The sequence below is a fragment of the Cuculus canorus genome, chromosome 3 (genome assembly GCF_017976375.1).
Source record: "Cuculus canorus isolate bCucCan1 chromosome 3, bCucCan1.pri, whole genome shotgun sequence".
NCBI lineage: Eukaryota > Metazoa > Chordata > Aves > Cuculiformes > Cuculidae > Cuculus > Cuculus canorus.
Window position 1 is genome coordinate 30,337,415 of NC_071403.1, and position 23,985 is coordinate 30,361,399.

The window sequence follows — 23,985 nt, forward strand, 5'->3', positions numbered from 1 at the left end:
GCTGCATGTGTCAGGACTGCTGACATAAACATGACCATCATTTAAAGTTTTCTAAATGACTGGCTAATTCTAATGAATTTTTGTCTTAAGTAATGGTCTTTAAAATGCCTTTCCTGTTAGAAGAGGTCCAAATCTTCTAAACAAGCTTAAGAACAAGTACTGCTACAAGTAGAGAGCCTCCACAAATCTGTTTGGATTGACATCATGTGTTGTTCTGATACTACCATATTTAACAGATAGACTTTAATTTTGGCCAAAGTTTGGACAAATATTATCAACCAAATCCTCTTCACCTACTTTTATGCATTGGGATTTTGTAGTATATGTTAGGACTAAAGCACAAATGCTGAATACCTCAAAGTTGATATTGCAGGCTTATTTCTTAGATGCGTTACTCCAGAGAGATACTTAACTCTGCACTTTTTCTAGGTACTCTATGGTGCTAATACTGATCCAGATCCTGCCAAGAAAATCTAAAAGGATTTGAAAAGACACATGCTTTCCACTTCTTCCTTTTTTCTTTTCTGTGATTTAAACTGTATGTTTTCAGGCCATACATGCCTTTTTGTGTGTGTAATGAAGTAGTACAGGTCTGCTCAATATATCCTTGGCTGCCTGGCCTGCGGGTGCCTGTTGGGTTCAGCAACAGAGAGGGGAGATACCAGGACTGTCCAGTGGCCCAGACTGCTTTCTCCTCAGTGCAATTTGGCTGAAGTGGCTCACCATCACCAATTTATTCACCTTTGCTCTGCATAATAGAATCCCAGTTATAACTGAGACCACAATGAAAATGTACTAATACCGAGTAATACATTTATCTGGCTTCTTCATCAGTGAATGTCATAAAATGCCATGGTTATGCCAGTTGTGGATCTCTAGCCAAGGAAATGGGAATAATTTTAGGCTAAAATAAGAGAAGAGGTATAGCTACCTGGATCTTTACAGCGTGTAGTCAGTGTCTAAAAATCCTATCCGGGTACAGCAAAGAACACCTTGTGCTTTCTTCCTAACCACCCGCCACGGACAGCATACTACCTTTCATCATCAGGTCTCCAGTCTCTATCCTTGGAGGTACTTCAAACCCAGATGGACATGGTCCTGAATAACCTGCTCTTACTGGCTCTGCCTGAGCAGGAGGGCTTCACTAGACAACCTCCAGAGGTCCCTTCCCACCTCAAGTATTCTGTGATTCTCTGATTTTATTTTTTCTGTGCTTGTATAAATTGCTTTACTGAAGCTGACTTTTTTTTTCTTGATACCTTATACATTTCCTGAGGGTACAACTCTCTACCGTTCCAGTTCTCCCCAAGTTTGTCACGACACACATTACTCATTACCTATTTTCATTTTGTGGAAAATCACTTTCTTCACAGGTTAATCTGTTTAGGTAATCACTAGCTAAGTAAATTATACACAACTCAGGAAAATAACTGAATTTGCCTCTCATACAGGTATACACACTGCTTTGGGTAAAACAGTCATACAGGTGGGGCTAAGCTGCTCAGCAAAACCCCTCCCGTGTTTTGTCTTCCCCTGCCTTGATCACATCCTTGCCGTCTTGCTGTAAAAACCTCAGCATTAATTTATCCATCTTAATTTGTCAATTATTGGCCGATTATGACTATTTTTTAATAGAATTTAAAGTTTTTTTTCCAGCACACAAACATTTTTATTATTTCACGTCAGTAATTTAGCAGACAATTACAGCCTCCGTGTCCCATCAGTAGCAAGCAAAATCAGAAGAAACATGCTAAAAGCTCCTTCTACCAGATAAATGTGTGCTCCCTAGCTACAATTTAGGACAGACGGCATCCAGCAGCGCAGAACGGCGAGTATCCTAAAGAGAGCTGGAGAAGACCTCAGGATCATCTAAGAGAAGATTCCTAAAGGCACCGAGGGACACATGGGACCACCAGGTCCTGGTGGCAACGCGACCCGAAACGACCCTCCCTGTCGCAAGCCGGGAGAGGTGCAAGCCGCAGCCTGGCCCTTCCCGAGGGAACGGCTCTGCCTCCCCACGCAATGGTTCGCCCTCCTCGGCGGCTCAGAGGACCGGCAGGGCGGCCGCGGCCAATTTATTCCCTGGGAGAGGGATCGCCAGCCAATTAATTAATGTCGCGGGCACAGGGACAAAAAGTAGCGCTGCAGGGGTTAGAGGTGTGCTGGCTCCTGGGGAGCCCCGGGGAGGGCGGGGATGCGGGGTTGGACCAGGGGATGCGGGGTGGGTCCGGGTGGACGCGAGGTCGGCCCGGGGGGGATGCGGAGTCAGCCCAGGGAGATGCGGGGTCGGTCCGGGGGGATGCGGGGTGGGTCTGGGGGATGCGTGGTCGGTCCAGGGGTCTTTCCCGAGACATGCGGGGGGAGCTTGTGGGGATGCAGTTGGTGGATTCGGGGGGATGCGGGGGTGGGACCGGGGGATGCGGAGCGGAGCCCCCTGCACCGCGCGGAGCGGGCGCGCAGCCTTTCGCGGCGCCTCGCACGGGTGTCCGGGGCGCGGGGCGCACCCGAGGGTTTCGCAGAGAACAATAATAAGATAATGGCCCGTAATGCGCACCCTGGGCACGGATCACACGCGGGCCGCTCCCTTCCTGTGCGACCTCGGCGGGGAGGGACCGGCGGCGGGCAGGGAGGGAGGGAAGGAGGGAGGGAGGGAAGGAATCACCTTATTAAACGCATACACCGGGGCGGGCGGCTGCCACCGCCGCCCCGTCCATGCCCGCCGAGCAGCCCCCGCCGCGCCGCTGCGGGCACAGCCCCGCCGAGCCCCGCATGGCGCATCGTGGCGGCTTCCAGCGCCTCTTCGGCCGCAGCGAGTCCGAAGACTCGGAGCCCGAGGGCGCGGCCGCCTGCCCCCGCCGCCGCCCCTCCGCGCCCAAGCGCCGCTCCGCGTTCCCCCGCTGGCGCCCCAAGAAGAAGGAGCAGCAGCCCCGGGGCGGCGGTGCCCTCGCAGCCCCGGCCCCGCGGTAAGAGCGACCCCCGGGGAGCCGGCGGGGGGGACCGGGCTCGGATTTTGCTCCCGAGGAGGGCAGCGAGCGTTCCCGCAGTCGCCTTCACGTCCAGCATCTGCCCCGGCCCTCGGCGGGGCTGGGAAACGGCGGCGCGGTGGGAATAAGCGACAGTCACGCTGCCCCCCGAGCGGGGTGAGGCTTTACGCCCCGCGACAGCCTCCGGAGAGGGGCTGCCGGCTGCCACGGCTCGTACTCGTCTGCCCTGAACGTAGGAGAGGAGGGAGAGAGAGGGCTTGACGCCGCTTTTCTGTGATACGCTCCAAAGCTGTTGCTTAGGAGAATTTCTTTAGGAAGAATTTCCTCACCATAGGGGTGGTGAGGCACTGGCACAGGTTGCCCAGGGAAGCCTCATCCCTGGAGGTGTTCGAGGAGAGACTGGATGGAGCCTTGGGCAGCCTGGTCTAATGGGAGGTGTCCCTGCTCGTGGCAGGGGCTTGGAACTGGGTGGTCTTTGAGGTCACTTCCAACCCAAACTATTCCATGATTCTATGATTCTGTGATTCCCAGTGTGGGTCGAAGTGTCCTGTGAGTAATGACCCCGTAACACACACTGGCTTCAAAGTTGTTGAGGACACAGGCTGTTTACAGCCTGGGGAACCTCAGGGAGGCTGGGGTAGCCGAGCAGTAGAGCCTGTCAATGTGAAGGTAATTGGCAGCAGGACATGGTGAACTTGGGGTAACGTCAGGAACTGGTTTGGATAATACTGCTCTGATTTTAACAGCAAGACCTGGGCAGTGAGGAGATGTCTATGCTACCTGAATTTAATTTAAAAAAAAAAAAAAAAGTTTTAGAGACACCTGGTCTCTCAGATATTTGGTTCAGACGGAGAGATTTCAGTTACAGAAGGTAGTTCTTTGTGGTTTTATATACAAGGCTATTAATTATACAGAAAATGTTAGTATTTGCCTGGATATAGACACCATGTAGGTCTGTGAACTTGACTGAAGTAGTCTAATGATGTTTGTATTTGGTATTGAAATGTGTTATTGAAAACTTTAAACACCAGCGTCTTCTATTAAAAGAAAAAAAAAAGCTTATATTTATAGGAAAATGAAAATGAACCCTGCTTTTCAGAACTATTAAACCAGGAAATTATGTATTTCATAGTGCTGTTGAGTAGCGAAGCTCAGGGTGATGCTGCAGGTGACCTCAACCAGGAACAGACCCCTCTTCTGCCTTCCAAACCCAGATAAAATGGAAGCAGATCATACGGTAGTTCAAGTAGAAAGAGGGCCCCAAGCATGATCGGCTCTGAGTTCAAACCCTGGTTGCTCAGGACCATGTCCAGTTGAGTTTTGAAATCTTCCAAGAACAAAGAGTGCACAACAGCTCTGGGCAAACAACTGCCTGCATGTGGGAAAGTTTCTCAAGGTTGGAACATCTCTTCTTTCAGTTTATAGCCTCTGCTTCTCCTGCCATGCGCTACTGAAGATCCCCTTGGCTCTTTGTGCTGACCCTGGCATGCAGATGATGGGTCCTCTCTGAGGACACCTCTTCCGTGGTCTGAACCAGTGTCTTCTCTCAGGGCAAGAGCACCAGCCTGTGAACATTTTAGGGCCCTATATTCAACTCACCCAGTTTATCAACATCTGCTTTGTGTTGAGGGGGCCTAAAACTGAATAGAGCATCTAGATGTGGCCAAATGAATTATGAGAAAAGCAGGACAAGTCTTTAATCTAGGAGTGAGTTCTGTTTTCTTCCAGATACCTTGCTAGGTCTACACAGACAAACCAGAAATGCTGTATGAGATTTGGGGTTCAGTTCTCACAGCTGAAAAAAATGGAATATTTTTTTGCTGCATAAATGTTCTGTGCCTAAAATACCAGAGACGTCTAATAATTATAAGGCTTCTGAAACGATAGGATTGTAGCTCCTGTTGCAAAATACTGTTTTTTTTGCTTTTTGTTCAGGGAACCAATTCTTCTGCTATTGATAGCAGGTTGGGCTTGTGCTTCAGCACATGGAAATACATGTATATGTCGTCACCTTTAACTGAAGTCAGTCAGCTTCCCAGACCACAAAATTCTCTTGCCTGTGTAGCTTTCTACCATCCTCTTTATAAAAAAACTTGAATAAACAAAGCCTTTAATACACAGCCAAAAAAAAAAAACAATACTTTTTTTTAAGATGTTGATTTGTGGTAGCATTTCTCAAAAGCCATTGTTTGAAGTATTTGATTTTTATTACATGAATGGTAGGCTGTAATATGTGATGCAAGAATGCTGTGCAGGCCAAATAACAGTATACTTTTAACAGTGATTTTGAAAATTTGAGATGCTTAATAAATGGCCATCAGTTTTGTTTTAAGAGAGACATGATTTAGCACATAACTAGCGTGACAGCTGGCAGTTTAAAGACACCTGTTTATATGGTATTCCAGTTTAAAAATTATCCGATCAGCTGGTTTGCTATTTTTATTTTTTTTTCAGTTAGCAAATACTTTTCCATGCTGTTTAGTTATTTACCTTGACTGGCAGTAGCCAATATAGCATTAAAAAAATCTTACCATAAAAACCAAATAAGCACCCTAGCTGCTTCAGACTTAAGGCTGCAAGTGTGCGTTCTCCTGCCTCGATTAATTTTTTGTTGTACTTCCTCTCATTATGAGTGTTTGGCGTTAAATGAGGGAAACCAGATGAACTCATCTGGTCTCCTTCTCCAGCAAAAGCTTGTGGTATCTCTTTCCCAGAGAGAATAGCTATCAAGTGGTGCCTCTACACAGAAGAATGTGCAGTAAAAGAAAAGAATGAAAAAGAATGATAGTTGTCATGATGCTATAGGAAACAGCACCACATTAAGAAGCCAGTTTTCACTTGATTCCATGGAATTCATGTCCCTACAAAGCTGTCGTGTCTTGGACATTGATTTATCTCCACCCAAAGGAAATTTTAAAAATTAAGACGATGACTTGGATTTGAACTTCGAAGCAGCAAGTTGACTATGTGAGGACAAACAAGAGTGTATATCTTTGGGGTGTGATCGTATAGCAGTCTTTCTCACAATGTCTGCTACTCTGTGTATCAGGAGCTTTTGGTATTTGATGGTCAAGACCAGGCAAGTTACTTCAGTCCCTCAGTACTTAGGAGTTGGCTAACACATAAATGACAGTAGCTAGATTCTTGCCCAAAATGTGTCAATGTCATCATGAAAAAAGAGGACATTTTTGCTGCTTATTACTTCCTGAATTTCCACTGATAATTTGGTCCTGGCCTTTGTATTGAGCATGCTAGGACGATTAGCAACAGCCTTTTTTTTTTAAACTACTTTCCTGTCCTCTGTTTAAATTCAACTCAACACACCTTCGTCAACATACTAAATAGGTGAAGGCAAAGAAACCTATGTAACTGTCATTCTGCAATGGTTTGACAGGCAAACAAAAGTGAATTAGGGTTCAGTAAGCAAAGGTAAGTGTCAGGCTACATCCAAGGAAAGTTAGACTGTGGAATAATTGTACCTTATACTGGGGAGGAATTTACACCTTCAGGAGACTGTTGAACGTGAAGAAATGTTGTTTCATGAATGGAGAAAGTGGCAGTGAGACCAAGATCTGGTGTCGCTTCCCTTCTTTCATATTTTTTGAGTTATTCCTGTTTGACTTGTCTATTGGAAGAAGTGAAGGAACCGTTCTTCACAGCCTGTGTGAAACATGACATTTTGCAGAAAGATGAGGAACAATGCTTCAAATGTTTTTTTTTTTTTTTGTGAAAAACTGAGCTTAGAATAATACAGGACATTAGTAGCTTGATTGGTTGACGAGAACAAAATGTTGAAAACTGCCATACAGTCATCGGTGTTAAATAGTAAAATATGAGCCCTCAACTCAGTGTACTTCATATGTGTAACTCTACATTTGTGCATCATCTGTTTGAAAGAATAGATGGAATTGCTCACCTGTGTTCTTTGCAATGCTGAATTTGTGTATCTACAAGTGTTCTTGGGTGCACTTACTTTGTGGGAGGTGGAAATGGAAAAGAGTAATTACATTTGGAGTATAATTCTTGGTACTGTGTAGTGGAAGCATAATGCCTTAGGTAGAAGGATTTATTAGTTTACTTTTGTTTTATAGAGGAAAGAAGTTCTCTTAAACTATCATGATCAAATAATTTAATGCAGAACAGTTTGTGCTCAAATTTTGTCTGTGCTGTGACCTCATGAGGAAATTTGTGCTTATTAAAAAAAAAAGTTTTGAAAAAGATAAGGGGGTTGGTGTGCTAGAACATTCACTTACTTTGTTTGCATTCATAAGAGGGAAAAAATACCGTCCTGTGAAAACCTACATAATGACATCTGTGCCATGGAAGTTAGTAGTCTGTCTCTCCTGCATGAGTTTAACATTGGCTACTGTTTCTGTGTTGCTGATTTTGCAGGTTTAGTGGCTGTGAAAACACTAGTGTGGAGAATGCTCTCCTTTTCATTTTGTTCTTTTGAAAATCAAATGACAGTCTAAAAAATCTGAACCAGTAAGCCTGCTGGTGCCTTTCTGATCATCCTGTTTGGATGTCAGTGGAAGGATAGATCCTGGTGGAGAAGAGTTGGATCTCATTCCTGACTTCTGTGGTGCAGAAGAATTCCAGACTTCCTTTATTCACGTTTCTGTTTAGAAAAAAAGATCTTAAAAAAAAAAAAAAAGTGATTCAATGGTCTCATGCCATTCACAGACAAGGAAATTTTCCTTTTTTCTTTGAGTGCTTCTAACTTTTTTTGTATGTTTGTTTTGGAGAGACGGTGTACCCTACTGTATTCAGGTGAATCTGATCCGTGGTAGTGCAGAGTTCCATTGATATGATAGGAGTTCTCAACTGAATGGTTAAATGTCTATTAAAACAAGGACTGTTGTGAAAAGGCAGGTTCTAGCTTGCTCATGAACTAGATGCCAGTCTTGACACCTGTGGTTTTAGTGTGTCAGATGCATGCTTCAAAATGGTGACAAATAAAAATATAAAGTTGTTTTGAGAAATCATTATTTTACAAAACCATTGTGGAAACCACCCAGGAAGGTGCACAAGCAAAAAGTTCATATTGAGTGGAGGTACATACAGTTGGCACTTAGTAATGCATGGAGTGCTAAAAAAATATTAAATATTGAATACATACCAACCCAGTGACTGCCATTTGTCTAAAAGTGAAAACAGTAGTTTTCACTTGCTACTCTTTCTTAACATAACCTCTTGTCTCTTCCTTTTCTCCTTGTCACATTCCCTTGTTCCTGCAACTCTCTGTCCTATCTTTCCCTCCCTTTTCACCCTCTTGAGATCTGCATCAAGCAGTTCAGCCTTCATAATTTAGTGGGTTCCTGCTTGCATGGAGTAGACAGAAGAGCGATGTTTCATTGTATTTGGGATGGCCTCGGGGCATAGGCAGGACAACATTTGTAGAAAGAAATTAATATCTATTCTTGCAATGGTGAATATAAATAGTTTTACTTACTTCATATACTAGTACACGATGGGATCCATATCCTCTAATTTCAGATATTACATCTGAACTAGTTGTTCCCTTTATAATCAAGGAGGGCAAATGGGCATGTCTGGTGTGCAATTCATCTCACCCTAAGGTGAGTGTCTAAAACAGGCTAAATGAATTGCATCTTAGAAGTGCCAGTTTTTCCTCATTGACTTGAAAAGCAGCCTGAAGGCGACGCCTCCAACATATGAATTTTGGCAGCTGAACTCCATCTGCGTTACCTGATAAGGGGGAGTCAACAGACTGATGCATTCATGCTGGACATGCTCTGGTGCAAAGAGCTTCAAAAACTATGTTGTGATTTTTCATTTGCAAATTCAGGGCACCTTCTTTGTTCACAAACAATGTGCTTTTAAAGATTAATTTTCTGCAGAATTCCTGTGTTATTCAGTTGATGTGGTTAAGAGGTTTAATGTTTCCTTAGGTAACTGAGATTGATCCTACTTGTGCTGTGTTTCCTAGGGAAAGCTGAGCAGATCTGTGAAAGGTGCAGGAAACAAACCTTTCAGAGGTGATTACAGGAAGCAAATAGGGCAAGCAGGAGAAAGGGGAGAGTAGACTACTTGACTTAGGGTCTGATATGCAGAATTTTAGCCAAAATGGCAATGCCTAGGAAAAGATTAAGGCTATCAGAAATGGGCTCTTATAATGGGGAAGGTGGTGAAATGTTAATACTAGGCCATTCTTCCTTTAGTAGCTTGCATTTTAAAATACAATAAAACCACAAGAAGCTGTTCTCTAATCAGAGGTTTCTGTGCAAGGGAAGAAATCCCTTCTCCAGCTTTCAAAACAGACAGAAGAAAAAAATCATTAATGCTTTGTGTGCGGGTAGTGTATCTGATAACAGTGTATCTTTGTAGATACTATTCTTACATCAGTCACATCTAGCAAGCGTTCTGCTGTACAGTTTATCTTCTCACACATTTGTTCATGCAGCCACATACTGTGAGTTTACACAATCTGTCATCAAGTATTTGATCATTCAGTACTCGTTGAAGACAAGAAGGCAAAGATGGGCAAAGACTGATCAATATAATGGATTAACTGTCTCCTTTGGTGTAAAGAAGCACAGTATTAATTTAAAGAAAAGAAATTATCATCTTGACCGTATCTTTCATCTCCAAGAGTGCAAAAGTACTGTCATCTTTCATCAGCCTAATTTTGGAACTGCACTTGGAAATGCTGAAATGAATAAAATAGTTCTGAAATTAATTATAGTTATAAAACAAAAAACAACTAAGTTCTAAAAGAATGTCCTGAACTATAGGAATTTGTTAAACAGATAAGTTTGATGAATTCCCCAAATTCCATGTTTCAGGTACAGCCTGACACCAGAAGCACAACTGCTATTTTGACAAAAAAAATCTGTTTTCCTCTTTAAGGATACCTTATGTTGTTTACAGCGCTCCTTCTACTGTTAGAATCACTCCATAAGTACTTTAAGAACTGTTGGCAGAGAAAGGGGCCACAGTGCATCCTTTAACCAACATTTTTGTAGTTGCTATTTCATATTCCTAAGCTACTGTTATATTGTGTCTCCAGTAGTTTGGACTGTTGCTGGTGCCACAGCTGTGGTGCTGCTGTTGAGGTGAGGGTGTAAGTCAGGAATACTGTCTAATGCCATTCAGATTGGTGAGGATCAGTACCAAAGCTCGCAGAGCTTGAGCAGGCTATAAAAGCTGAGCAGAAAAAGTTCATGTTGCATGGCCTGGTGCTAAATGATCATTTTCCATTTGTCCCTTCTTCTGTGGCCAGGGGCAAGTGCCCAAACACAGTCTCTCAGGTGTTGTGTATGGACTTGTAAGGAGAGGCTGCTTTTTGGGAAGTGAGGAGGTTGTTTATTTTTTTCCTGGAGGGAAACTAGCAGAGTGTGCTCCTCAATGTACTACAGTTACAAAATAGGTTGATTTAGGTTGGAGGAAACCTCTAGGAGCTAGCTCATTTCAGCTGTCTACCCACTGAAAGCAGGTACTATGGTGGTGTTAGATCCTTCCCTGAAGTTAGATTGGGTTTCTGAGGTCTTTGTCTAGTCAAGTGTCAAGTAGCTGCATGGACAGAGACTCCACAACTTCTCTGTGAAGGCTCTGAAAATTTATCCTCAGGTCTAATCAGAATTTCTCACGCCGCAGCTTGTATGCTTCTTCTCTTGGTTCATCCCTGTGCCTTGCTGAGGAGGGGTTGGCTCCTGCTAGGCAGACAGTTTCTACTCTTCTGTGTGCTCCTTGTACCTCATCCCTCAGCAGCTAAGCATCTTGGTGACCATTTTCTGTATTCACACCATTTTGTACACTTTTCTTGTACTGGAGATGGACAGGTAGCTTTTATTGTCACAAGGGGACACTGCTGATAAATGTGGTGATAGATCAATGTGAAAACTAAGGACTTGTAGAGAATCAGCACTGAGAAGTACAAGGTAATACCAAGTGTCATTGTGAACCCGTGGATTTTTGCAGAGTGTGTCTATAGTTTCTTATTTCACTTCCAGCAGGTTTTACTGTTTGTTTTGGTTTCTGTAATTTTAATTCCTTGAAACCACCAGCTGGGATTTCATGGTGGATGTTCTACAACAGCCAGGGAGGTACTCTGTGATTAGCAGTGCTGACACCTTTTCCTACCCTTGGCTGGGAATCCAGTGCCATTTATGAATCATTTAGTGAGTAACTGGTAATTCTTGTGGCAGAAGGTATATTTAGAATTTTGGGACAGTATTAAGCATGTTTGACATAAAACCAAACCATATGGTTACTAATGAGAGTCTGTAACATTATAGTCCCATCTCTTCAAGGAGAGTGTTTTCATGGTTCACCCATGATTACCAATTTGAGGATAAAGTACAAATAATATATACTCTGTGGTGTAGGGAGGACACCTGTAGGTACGTGCTGAAACTTACGTGGTGTCCCCTGTTGAAGCATCTTTGTGACTTCCCTTAGCTACGTTGAAAAGCTGAAGTAATAGAAAGTAGAAGTAGAGAAAATAGGAATGGAAATGAAAGAATTTCTCTTTCTCCTTGAAATGAAAGGATAGCTCTTTCTACTTGAAGAATATTTGTGTACTTGGAGAAGAGGAAGAAATTGTCCAGTTTGTTTTTTTCTAAATAGGTTTGACTCTGTGCCTCTGTAGATAAATGTGGTAGAACTGCTGAGATGGCAGCCTTCATGTTATCTTTGGTGTTAGCTCTGTATTTTTACCTGTGCAGACTAGGTTGCGAGAAGAGGTATAGTTTTACGCATGTTCAGTCTTTCTGGCTTAGAAGTTGTCCAGGAACAAGGTACTGTCTGTATGGAAGCAACATAGATGGGTGCGTAGAGCTAGCATAGACACAGATAGCTTATATTATTAATTGTTTGGGCTGATTGTTTTTTTACAACACTGAGAATAAGCTCACATATTCAGCCTGAAAGGACAAATGTGCAGACACAGCATCTAACTATAACAGTGACATGGCTTGCAAACTAGAATTTTACCTTACTGATTTAAACTTCAGACACGTTGAACACACGTCTGCCTCGTCCTACCATGTAGACATATTCTGCCTTAACCTCATGGTATTTTTCTGGTTTAAGGCTGGATTTCTTCACTTACTCAATGGGAGGCAACCTTATCTGTCTTCAGTTTAGGCAATAAGAAATGTTTTTCTCACACCTTTTGTATTTGTTATTGGTTTACTGAGTAATCTCTCCCAGGCTGTGGTAGGTTGGGTTGTGTGTTTATTGAGTGCCTGGAATAATGCAGTCTGATTTTGACTATGGCTTCTGTATGCAAATAGTAAATAACAGCACAAAAGATGAAAAAAAAGTTGGCCTCTTTCAAACGCTCTGAGTGAATACATTTGCAATTTCAGAGTGGAATTCATCAGGCTTCGTGTAATGTAAAGGGTGTGTATGAGGTGAAGAATTAAAAAAGAGGCTGAGAGGCCTCTAAACATTCCGCAGGGGTGATTTTTAAATGCAGTATAGGAGACAGTCCTGCAGGTGATCAATCTATTCACATGAAATTGGATGCCTGGTTCCTGATGAAAAGCTTGATACTTGGGGGCACTTGTGGATGAAAAGCTGGATGTGAGCTGGCAATGTGTACTCACAGCCCAGAAGGCCAACCTTATTCTGGGCTGCGTCAAAAGAAGTCTGGCCTGCAGGTTGACGGAGATGATTCTGCTCATCTACTCTGCTCTGGTGATACTCAGCATGTAGTACTGCATTCAGTTCTGGAGGTCTCAGTAGAGGAAAGACATGCACCTCTTGGGGCTAGTCAGCAGGAGGGTCACACAGATGATCAGAGGGATGGGACATCTCTCCTATGAGGAAAGGTTGAGAGAGTTGGGGATTTTCAGCCTGAAAAAGAGAAGGCTCCAGAAGACCTTTTTGTGGCCTTTCAGTACTTAAAGGGGGCCTAGAAGAATGATGGGAACAAAGTTTTTAGCAGGGCTTGTTGTGATAGGGCAAGGGTAATGGTTTTAAACTAAAAGAGAAAAGATTTAGACTAGATATAAGTAAGATTTTTTTTTTATGGGGAGGATGGTGAAACATTAGAACAAGTTCCCAGGGAGTTGGCAGATACCCTATCCCTAGAAACTAATATTCAAGACCAAGTTGGACAGGGCTCTGAGCAATCTGATCTAGTTGAAGATGTCCCTGCTCATTGCAGGGGGCTTGGACTGGATAACTTTAAAGGTCCCTTCCAATTCAAACCATTCTATGATTCTGTAATAACCATTTCTGTCTCATTTGTTGTAAATTGAGCATAGCCAGGGCTTCAGGGAGGCTCTTCGATATTGGGATGAAATTTCAGGAAAATGCTCATCTTTAAACTTCTAACAAATCTGAATCATAGAAGTTTCTGTTCTCTCCATTGGTAAGGTAGAACTCCAATGGCAGCCATAGTTGTACTGTTATTCTTGTGAGTCTGTGTCATTGTTAGCATTATCTTGTGCTATGTATCTGTGGCTTGGCGCAACTGGTAATTGAACTAACCAATTTTTAATAAGATCTAGGTGATATCTTCCTTGCTTGGGACAAATAGAAATCTTTACTATAGACACCTTTTGAGGTAGGGTAGAGCAATTAATTTTCACACAGGAGTTTTAGTGTTTTATGTGAGATAAATTTATGAGGAATTCTATTGGAGAGATCTCATGTTCTCACTATAATTCACTACAAAAGGAAAAAAATGAGTAGCTTTTTCTTACCTGACTTCTCTTGTTGACTTTCAAGAAGTATTTGATAGCACAAACATACACTGTCTGGATCAAAGCATAGTTAAGAAAATATTTGACTTTTATAAACTTAAGTTCAAAACAAATGAGAATCGTATTCCAAACAACTCTTACATATGTGCTAGTGTCCTAAGAATGTCTTATAAATTAAAAAAACAGTAGAAAATCACGTACTTCATAATGTAAATTTTTGGCAGAAGTAAATCTAGTCAGATGTCAAGCTCTAGTCTTTTTTGTTACTCAAAAAAGTCCGTTTTTTCCCTGTAAATTCTAAATACAATATGATAGTAAGACTTCTAATTTGAAAACATGAGCAAAAAGTGGATTCTATTACAGATATTTACTAGTATGTGACACTGAGTTTTAATTTAGACCTAAGCATTTGTATGAATGCTCTGCATCCCAAAGAAGTCTTATTTAAATGGGATAACTATCTTTTCTTCCTACTTCACAGTACAGTGCTCTGGACCTGTATGTTAGCCTGTCAGGAGCTGGCAGGCTTCTGGGGCTGAAAGAATGTCCTGCAAGCTGCTAAACCAGTGGGGCAGCATTGGAAGGATTAATAGTAGTTCAGGGCTTGCATGGTAGTATTTGAGTGATGATTACATGTTATGGAGGTGCTTGCTGTGACTGCTGAGGAGGACATGAATAGGAAGTATTTGGCAAAAACTTGGCCACTTTAATTCCTCATTTTCTGTGCCTAACTGAGCTCTCGCAAATTCAAATATTGAGCACAAGAGTATTTTTGACAACATCATAGCGTTGCCTGATTTAATCAGTTTTTGTGATGGATATTTATGTTTTGATATTCTGGCAAGTTTCTTTGAGAACTATGAAATACGATTAGTCCCTGAGTGGTGTTTTATTACTCTTGGAAAGATATCTAAAAAACTTCTTGCTGCTGCTTGCCTGTTTTCTTTGTCCAGATTGTCATCCTAGGTTTATTTAGCAGTTGTTTTCTTTGCAATTGGTTTTTTTTTTTGTGTGTATGATTTTACTAAATATGACCAGGGTGATTTCTTAATAGCACTACAGTTGTAAGTGAATAGCTTGCTATACTTTACAGTTATGTTTTGCTTGGGTTTGTTTAGTTTTAAAAGAACAAGAAACCTCTGCATACCTGTTTGGACATGACTAATCTCTTCTAAGTAAGATCAGAGTTATTTGCCAGCCTTTGGCATCTTTCCTTAGTGTTATACTGGTAACATTATTCCCCCACCACCACCTTGCCGTTTTCTTAAGTAGTATTTTTCCTGCATCACCTTAAAGCAAATCCTTTATGCTCTGAAGACTACATTTTGATAATTAATTTCTTTGTGGTTCATAAGATTTATCGAAGTCCAGAAATTCTCTGTTCCCACTGTTCTTTATTACAGTCCATGGAATTCCTTCTCTTCCAGTGATGGATTGGATGTGCTTTTCCGGGTGAAGTTGAACCCTCCAGTCATTACCCTGGGTCACCTGCCAAAACAATGAGCTATTATAATTAATTTCTTCCGACAGTGAGCACTATCAGTTCTGACTTTGTTTCACAGAACATAAGAGTTGATGGAGTTTAACATTTATTTCCTCGTTGAGTCTCTCCATAACTAAGACAGATGGATTTTTCTCTTGTTGGTAATATTGCTTGTTTTTTACCAATCTGCAATTCCTTCAGTTCTTCTGGGCCTAATATTCCCCAGGCTCTTCACCATCTGATCTGTTTCTCTCATAATTCTGAAATATGTTTTTATTGACTTCCAGACAACTCACCAGTTTACGGCCTACATTGCAGCATAGATGTGTAGAATAGATTTATTGATATAAATGACTAATATATAAATTATACAGCACGATATTTGTTTTCATTCTGACATATAGAATTTGATATTATTGACCGCATTTTATTAATAGCAGGATGTCCAGTACACTTCAAGATGATTATAAATAAACTTTGCTGCTGATGACAATTTAGTATTCATGTCATCTAATGAAGCAGGCGTGACCAGCCACGTGTTGGCAGTAGCAGGCCATGATATGAATGAAATACATGTGCTTAGTTTTTTTTCCTTTCAAAACCAATCAAGGTGTGGTTCTCCAATGGCAGGTTTTGTTGTTTCACAATGGAGTATTCCATCTAGTGGTTAGGTTGTTTTCACCTTTGAAAAGAGTTTTGAACCCTCTTCCATATAGCGTCTTACTCAGTTTATGGGAAAAACATGTGTAGTTGCCTCTACGTCTCCAGTCATGTTTTCCATGTTTCTAAGGCAGTCAGCATCCAACTCTCCTTTTGAACTCTCTGTGGGCATATTCATCTCTCTCAGTAAACTGTAGTATTATTGATAGTGTTAATGTATCCCTTTGCATAAAAAAGCCCTTACGTTTTATGATGGTCTGGATGCCACTCATAAAAACCAAAAAAATCCCCCGCTGAATTACTCCTTAACACTAAACTTTATTTTATAATATAAAGAGTACCACAGAAACAGCTGTGAAATAGAGGGTATTTACTGTCATGAAATTAAACGCTAAGTGGATACTGAAATGTGGACATACTTAATTGATTTAGCATTTCTTATGTCTTCCCCGGGTTGCCCTTGCTTGCCTCTCATTTCCTTGTAGTTTTAGCCTGTGAACACTGAAGCATTGAAGGGTCTTGATTATTCTGTTTTCTGAACTTTTAAGGTCAGATTTTTACAGGAGATGTTACAAATTGGTTTAAAAGAGAGGAACAGTCACCATGAACAGCTCCTCAGAAATAGGGTTTGTCAGAACCTTTTATTTCTCCACACATATATATTCAAAATTGACAAATTTAATTTTGAGCAATAGCTGTAATTCATGTTCAGGTGTGGTGGTGTGTGGTGTTACTGTGCCCAAATATCAGGACTTTCTAATCTAGCAGTATTTGTAGGTGTCCACATACCTGCTGCTGCCACTTTTCCTTTGTGTCAGAGAAATGGAGGGCTAAACATCTTCATGTGTTTCAGACACTTCTTAGCTTTGGGGCAAGCTCCTGGTTCATGGGGAGCTTTTAACTTCAGTTTTCAATATTTTTTATAAGCCTGGGTCCATTGGTTTAGGTCCCTCATCACAGATTTCACAGGGGTGAAGGCCACATGAACAAAGAAGGCAGTGATCAGGAGCATCCGGAGGAGTAGTGAGCACCTACTGGAAGCATGAATATTTTCCAATGGTGCTCATGCCGCTTCTGGTGTTGGTGACCTGCTTCCAAAGTGCCTGAGTGAGCAACAGGTGCTGTGGTGTAGTTGGTACCTTCTGCTTCTCTCCCAAGGCTGGATCACAGGCAAATGACAATAAAGAAACATTATGGACACTGATCCTCCATATGGCATATTGTTATCTGATCCTTGTTAACCACTGTGGCATTCAGTACCAATGCCGGCACAACCCAGGGTGCCAGGTTGTATTGGACAGAGAACCTGGGATATGTCAGGGCATCTGAGCAGCAGGATGTCAGGGCATCTGACTCATGCTCCAGAACTGCACACTGCGTTGCTGATGGCATTCAGTTTACATGACATCTCTGGTGCCTTTGGCACCAAGGCTGTCACTGTGGAGGAAGGGTGTTGCCTTTCTCTATGACTCCTTGCCGTTTTTTGCAACCTAGGAGGATGTAATGAATGTAAATATTCTCTGTCTTTGCTAGTGTGAATAGGTCTTGGGGAGAAAAGATGATTTCTTAAGCAGTCTAGAGGTGCAGAGTGTTTGTCATGGACAGGGCAACCCAGTGAGGGACCCTTCAGTGCTGCATCCTTCCAGGAGCAGTCCCCAGGGGAAGATGTTTGTAAGGCAATGACTGAGTTCATGGATGTTGGAAATCCTGTTCCCAGCTCATCCTTTCCACATGAAGTGATTGTCTGTAGATGAGCACCTTCCAAGTGAAAAGATTTCACAGAGCTAAGATCTAAGATGTGGTGGAGTGGCAGCATTATCAGATCCACATCAAAGACCCAGATAGTATTGTAGGAAGTTCAGCAAACAGCCTTGGGAACAGTGTCTGTGCCTATAAACAAGTGACGTCCAGATAATGGATTTGACAAACTGTCCAAGCCTGCTGGGGCTCTGGAAGTAGCACCTGCAGCATGGTTAAAAACTGTATTCATCTTAAAATATTTAAGCATTCCAAAGAACAGTTTTACAGTTTCACATTCATAAAATACCACACAGTTTCTCAGAGCATCCAGATTTGCCAGTATATTCAGCAAATCAGTTCTTGAAGTCTCTGTTCTACTTTCAGTTCTCTGAGCTGAATGATTACTCCCATGTGTGCCTGTGGGCAATCACAAATAGAAGAAAGTATTTTTTAAAATGTATTAGCTTTCCATGAGATGTATTCTCCATAAGCTTCTTCTGCAGCCACTCTCTTGACACGTAAGGTGACCTGGGCTCCCATTCTAAAGAAGAAACTGAAATTTTGGGCATGTTCTGCCCTCTGTGACATTGGTGCACAGAACGTTAAGCTCCATATGAAGAACATCAAATGCATAGATACTGCTACAAAAAGCTCATCAGGTCTGAGTATTGGTGATACATTGACCCGCCAGTCCCTTGGTCACTCCCCCTGACAGTGGGAGAAAAAAGTGGAAAAGCAAAAGCAAAAAAATCTCATGAGTCTAAATAAGGGTGGTTTAACAAGTGAGGAAGAAGAAAAATAAAAAGAAGTGATGCACAATCAATTGTTCACCAATTCCCACCAGCAGATAGATGGCCAGGCAGTCTCTAAGTAGTGGCTGCTTTGGAAAGACACACCCCAAGCACACATGCACACATTTTTTATGCTGTGCTTGATGTTACCTGATATGGAATATCCCATCCCTTTGATCAGTTTGGGTGAGCTGTTGCCTCCCAGCCTACTTGCTGGGGGGATGATGTGAGAAATGAATAAAGCCTTGCTGCTGTGCAAGCACTGTTCAGCAACAGCTGAAACACTGAAGTGTTATCAACTCTGGATTTGGTCACAGATCTAAACCACAGCACCATACAAAATGCTGTGAAAAAAATTAACTCCATCCCAGCCAGACCCAGTACATGCTCTTAGGGGCTTATCCATAGTCAGTGATTTGCTGTTAAGGAAATTTTTTTTTTTTAAAGGAACAAAAAATGACATTGCATTTTGACAACTCTTGAAATTAATTTCCTGGGATGCACATGAGGTCAAATGTTGCAACTTAATTTTAGAAAAGTCCTAGGTAATTTTTACAAATTAAAACATCTGTAGTTAGTAAGAAAAAATAAATCCTAGAGTTCAGAACTTAATAACATTGCTTAGGAAAGACAGGAAAGACTGTTTGGTGGTTTTGATTTTTTTTTTTAAGACTTGTTGAACTTACCTGGTTATGTTTATTAATCTGTGTAAATATGAATTTGAACACGAATCCATGTAAAACCAAATGACTGGACATATTTTACCACAATGTGACATTTCCTGCTGTCTTCCATCGTTATTTAGCTAGTAATGAAGTGCCATCATTGATACATCTCTTATCCTGGAGGTTACTCGAAATGCCATCAGGTTTGGATGGCTGTCACTATTGTCCCATGATCTTGATTCGAAAGACCACAGAGGTACATATGTTGTGGATGACTCCCAGGAGCTTGCTCACGTCCTATCAGTTGGCTTTGATGTTCACACCTGCTGTTACCTAGTGTTGACACCTCCTGCCACAAGACTTCCTTGTCAGATGATAGGTATTGGTAGTCATAAATCTGGTGAAGCAGCTGCTGTTCTGAAACTGTTATGATAATTGCAGATTTTTTAGCATAATTGTGTTTCCTCCCTTCCCATTTATTAGCCATACCCACTTTTTGGGATAGGACTTACCACAGTGAGACTCTGAAGATTCTCAGCATAACTACAGTGCAAATAATACTAGACTTTATGTCTTCTGCCCATTTTTTGGTCTTTAATATGGACTACCTGCTAACTACATTGTGTTGCTTAATATCTGGGTAAGAGATTTTACATGGCACCTACATAGCATGTATGCAACAGAAAATAACAAGCTGCAAAAGCTTGAATGAGTACAGACATTTTTAGATGTTTATACAAATTATTTTTTCCTAAGACTACTTTCCATTTCCTCCAAGAGTAAGAAAAGCTTGATTTAAAAAAATGGCTTGAGCAGATCTTCTATTAGTTAAAGAAGTCCTTACCCTCCTTTCTTTTTCTGTAGGTCTTGTATGCCTGGAATAGTCTCAGTACTTTCATTTGCTCAATAATCTTTCATCTCTGTAAGTTCCTTTACAAATGTGCTTATTTTGGCTAGCTTTCCACCCCTCCTTTTATGCTGCTCCACTGTCCTTTAATCTAGCCCAAATTACAATTTAATAATGAAGGTGAGGGTTGAGGAAGAGAAGTGGTTCTGGTTTCAAAAGTTAGCTGTAAAACAAAACCCTTCAGTCATCTTCCATCTTCTGTTATTATGGTCTATGGTTCAGTCTGCTCAGGCATTTCAGGATGTTTGTTTGTTTTCATGTACTCGTGTACAGAGCGAATCACAGAAATACAACTGCATACAGCTTACTAAAAACAACGGTGAACTGGAGCTTTTCTTTAATGAAAACTGCTTGAAAACTGTTTGCCTTTTTACCAGGGACAAGCAGAACCTTTTCACGGAAATATTATTCTAAGTGTCTGCCAAGGTTTCTATGAAAACTACTCTTTGAGAAAATTCTTGGATATTTACCTAGTAGAACATGAAAAAAGAATGACTAAGGGCGTACAATTAAGCTAAAAACAGCATAGAGTGTAACGTAATCAGTTTGGTTTGCTCTTTCCCAAAATTATTTACTAGTTGCGGACTTCCGTCTTTTCTTCTGCATCACTGGCACTGACTGCTTTTATTCATTTGTATTATGCCAGTTGGCGTAGACAGGTGTTTGAGTATAGTGGCTGAGTATATCTTGGCTGTACCTTCTATTTTACGAGACTGACATTGCATTTTAACATTTTGTGACTTGTGATCAAACATCAATACTGAGAGGATAAAAAGGTTTTTAGGGAAATACTTAGACTTATGTGGTAGGAACATAAACAGTAAACAAACTGTTTTGATATCAGGATGGATGTGTAAAATGAAAGTTGTTCGTTCTAGATTTTTATGCTGAAATTTGTAAGGCTTGATTAGTGTTTATTGCCTCATTTTCATTAGTCTTGTGACACATCTTCAAGAGAGAAGAGTGTTATGCATGGTTACCTAGGAGATCATTGCCTGGGAAAGGCAGGGTCTGGCTTGCAGGTCCAGCCACTGTTGTTCTGAAGTTCCTAAAAATGTTATTGCACATGTTAATTAGTGAGATCTCAGTAACTAAACCAATGTTGAACTAGTTTGAATTAGCAAAACCAAGATCTTATTGTCTTCTTGTTTCTGTAGCTCCTATTTTTTTCCCATTAATTAATGGAAACATGACTAGAAAATGATATATTTAATTTGCTTTTTAATGTAAAAGATTTGTAATTAACAGACTTGCAGACCAGGTTACAGTCCTGTTTTCTGATGGAAGTTTAGTTCAGATCTCGTCTTTCAGTAGGGTCATTTCTTTATGATGCTTCAGCTAAATCATGATATTTTATTTTTACGTTTATAATATAGTGATTCGTAACATTTAAATTAATAAGATTATCTGTCTTGAAAATAAACTTCAAATATTTAGGAATTATTTGTCATCTTTAGTTGCCTCTTCCTCATCCTTGGCTTCTTTGAAGTGAGTATTGTCTCATGTGAAGACAGAAAAGAGTACAGATCTGCATTACAGATAATGGATATCTCTTGGCAGGGATTTCAGAGTCTGTGTCTTTGCAGGAATAAACTTTACTGCCCTAAAGGTCGGCTGCCAGGTTAACTGTTTTTTGTTTTTGTTTTTGTTTTCCAAAATGCATTTACGGCACACAGCAGCCCTGAGGGGGCTTTTAGAATGCTTGAAAGTCTGGATTTGGAGCTGGAGTCCAAAAATTTTGTAATTGTTACTTGTTTCGCTGTATATGTAATGCAATGAAAACATGAGTGCTTGCTTTCTTTTCTCTTGTATAACCGATTCTGGTAACACAGCATCGATTACTTTAGTTGTTTACTCTTACTCTTTTTTTTTGGGAGTACTTAGGGTTTTGAAAAGGAAACTGTGGCTCCTTCACTTGGGGAAGAATTTTTAAGGATGCAGGGGGTTTTGTTTTTACTTCAAAAAATCATCAAGACCAAAGTCAAGCATTGGAAGCAGTGGTGGAACATTGGAAAAGGCTGCCCGGGGAAGTGGTGGAGCCTTCTTCCCTGGAGGTGTTCAAAAGATGTGTGGATGTTATGATTCTATGATTCTGAAATAGTCTGCAGTCTAAAACCAAGTGCCAAAAGTGTTTAGCCCCCAAATCCTGAGGATTTATCTGTGGGAGATTCTAATTTGTTGCTTATGAAGGAGTTGCCCCATCTGGGTCACAAATGACAAGATAAATGCCTTGTTAAACTGGTTTTAGCCCCTAGAGGGTTGAAAGTAGGCAAATGCAGAAATTAAAATGCAAGGTTTTAGTAGGCAACTACAGAGCTGCTGGCAGATGACTCTGTAGTAAACTATTTTAAGTAGGACATCTTAGATGACTTAAGTGAGTCTTTGAACTAGCTCCAGGAAGGCTTGCATTTCATGTGTAAAGTCCAAGACTTATAATATATTTGTACCAAATGATGCTTTAGGATAAATTTTAATGTGTGAACTATTTTAAAATTAAAGTGTGATTGAAATTGTAGCAGAATTACTTTGTGTGATTCGAGATGTTTACTTGATTACTCTTTATACTCAACCGTCAATTAGATGTCTTGCATAAGACTTAGATCCAAACTGAACTACCTGACCTGCTGAGGTAGTAAGAGGGTATAAACTCCTTTGGTTCCAAAGGAACACCAGAAAACTTGGTATGTGATGCTTTTCTTTCTTTTTCTTTCTTTCTTTCTTTCTTTCTTTCTTTCTTTCTTTCTTTCTTTCTTTCTTTCTTTCTTTCTTTCTTTCTTTCTTTTTTCAATGTGCAGGTGATCTTTTTAAGACTAGAAGCTTTCGGGAGCTTACATACTGAAAGTACAGAAAGCATCAGAATCACTGAGATAGTGTGCACACACACTTGGACTTGTCACTTAGTGCCATACTGAATTCATTTCTTGATTACAAAGAACTGAAGCATGACACTGAGACACGAAAATTACCTCCTTCAGCAAACGCTATGGAGGTTACTCCTGCTAGGTACAGACCAGGTCAGGTAGATGTGGTAGGAGGACGTGCTTCTAGAGCTGCAGGCTAGTAAGAGCAAGTTCACTTCCTTTAGTTTTTCTTCTTAATTCCACTTCAAACACAACTGTAGTAATCTTATAATTTTATAGATGACATCTTTAATCAAAAATAAGGAAGGCTGTATCTAAATTTGCTTGTCAAGTGGAGGGGGAACTTTCATTAAGAGTAGACTTGACCCAATCAGAAGACCAGGTGCAGTTGAAAGTTAACATAGTAGACAAATCAAACTTGTTTTCCCTTAGAAGTGCATGTTCACTGAGAGTAGGCACCTCTGCTCTGACTGTCTGTTATATCTAAGAAACAAGATAAATGTATTTGTTATATAGAGATGTAGCCACAGATCAGTGCAGGAGTTAGAAATAAACAGTTTGTCTTAACCGGGTTCCTCAAAGTTAGAAACGTCCTTATTTTTTTCTTAGGATTTTTTTCTTTTGATATAATGATCTCGTTATAGGAGCACATTGGTTTTACTCATTAAAAGGAGTCTCCCTCTGCTTTCCCGCATTTAGAACCACTTGTCAGGCTCCATCCCAGACATTTATTATAATTATCTCCTGCTCAGGAGGTATTTAAGCATCCTAGGGTGAACAAGCATTGAGGCTGGAGGATGGGTTTTTCATTACCAATAGTTGAAAGATTTGTAGTTTAGTAATCCAGAAAAGAGCTGTTAATGAGCAAAATAGAAACAACATTAAGTAAATGTACTGAATTTTAACAAAATGCTCATGATTTTAAATAACAAAGCCTTACACAAAATTAACTGGGCTCTCAGTGTCTCAGTTTAAAAATATTCTCTCTTTGTCTGCATCTCCTTTGCCAAGATCCTCTCATTTTCATATTTCATTTCGCTCTTTCTTCTGTTTGTAGTACCCTTTCTTTTACCTTCCCTGACTGCCTGCACGATCACTTTTGATAACTGTGGAAAAGAGAAGGAAGTGAAAGAGAGGAGTCGTAAATGGGTATGACAAGATGCAAAAATGCTGTCAGGCGACAACTTCTGATACCACAAAAAGTGAGGGAAAGTAAAC

At 40.9% G+C, this 23,985-nt stretch overlaps 1 protein-coding gene across 1 annotated transcript in view; it reads left to right on the forward strand.

Moving 5' to 3' along the window:
- Positions 1 to 2,691: 2,691 nt before the first annotated feature.
- The window catches only part of CRYBG1 (crystallin beta-gamma domain containing 1), a 99,520-nt gene continuing 78,226 nt past the window's right edge, over positions 2,692 to 23,985 (forward strand). The window contains exon 1 of the mRNA XM_054062672.1: positions 2,692 to 2,963. Within this exon, the coding sequence (XP_053918647.1) occupies positions 2,713 to 2,963 (251 nt within the window). The 5' untranslated portion in view covers positions 2,692 to 2,712. The remainder of the gene's footprint in view (positions 2,964 to 23,985) is intronic.